Source organism: Salpingoeca rosetta (assembly GCF_000188695.1).
Source record: "Salpingoeca rosetta unplaced genomic scaffold supercont1.10, whole genome shotgun sequence".
NCBI classification, from domain to species: Eukaryota; class Choanoflagellata; order Craspedida; family Salpingoecidae; genus Salpingoeca; species Salpingoeca rosetta.
The window spans coordinates 909137-909989 of NW_004754924.1; the positions used below are offsets into that span (position 1 = coordinate 909137).

The following is an 853-nucleotide window of genomic DNA, read 5'->3' on the forward strand; positions in this document are numbered from 1 at the left end:
TGATGGATGGATGACTGCCCTGGGCAGAGAGCAGGCAGGTGGCGAAAGCAGGTCGGTAATGGTTGTACACAAGGCAAGCAAGCAAGCAACCAGGCAAGCAACCAGGCAAGCAACCAGGATGGAAGAGAGAACACACATCCACACACATGCATGCGTAGAAGTTAAGCACTGGACGAAGAAGGGACTGGAAGGTGGATGAGCGGGCCACTATGCTGCTGTTGCTGTTGCTGTTGCTGTTGCTGTTGCTGTTGCTGTTGCTGTTGCTGTTGCTGCTGCTGCTGCTGCTGCTGCACAGGAGCCGTGGTGGCAACAGCGCTGCTGGTGCTGGTGCCAGGGCCACTGCTGGGCTTGGCTGCGTGTGCAACTGATGGGGCCGCAGAGGGAAGCGAGTGTGGCACGCCATTGGATGGCGCCAGCTGCATCGGGGGAAAGTGCGGCTGCGTCGTGTACTGCATCTGCTGCGACGTGTCTGGGAACACCTGGTGGTGTGAAAACGGCGGCATGTGCGATGATGCCATGGGTGCGCTGGTGCTCGCCATGGCAGCCGCTGCCGGCCGCGATCCCCTCGACCCTCCCCGGGCACCGCCAGCACGGGCTTGGTGGGAGCCAAACACCGACAAGGGTGGCAGCACGCCCGACATGGCAGTTGCTGCTGATGCTGATGGTGCTGTTGTTGTGGTCGTGGGTGTCGACGACGTCGGGGCTGTGGAGGCTTGTGCATCGCCCACGTGGGCGGCAGCCTTCTCCGTGGTGCTGCTGTGACTAGCAGTGGTTGTGGTTGTGGTGGTGGTGGTGGTGGTGGTGGTGGTTGCGGTGGTTGCGTGGGCGGTGGCGGCGTCCTCTTCACTGCCGT

The 853-nt window shown here is 62.1% G+C and overlaps 1 protein-coding gene across 1 annotated transcript in view; it reads right to left on the reverse strand.

Moving 5' to 3' along the window:
- Positions 1-161: 161 nt before the first annotated feature.
- PTSG_04497 (uncharacterized protein) overlaps positions 162-853 on the reverse strand; it is a gene marked incomplete at its 3' end in the record, with an annotated part of 5131 nt that continues 4439 nt past the window's right edge. The window contains exons 14-15 of the mRNA XM_004994533.1: positions 640-762; positions 162-479 (exon numbers count right to left, since the gene is read on the reverse strand). Of these exons, the coding sequence (XP_004994590.1) occupies positions 162-479; positions 640-762 (441 nt within the window). The remainder of the gene's footprint in view (positions 480-639; positions 763-853) is intronic.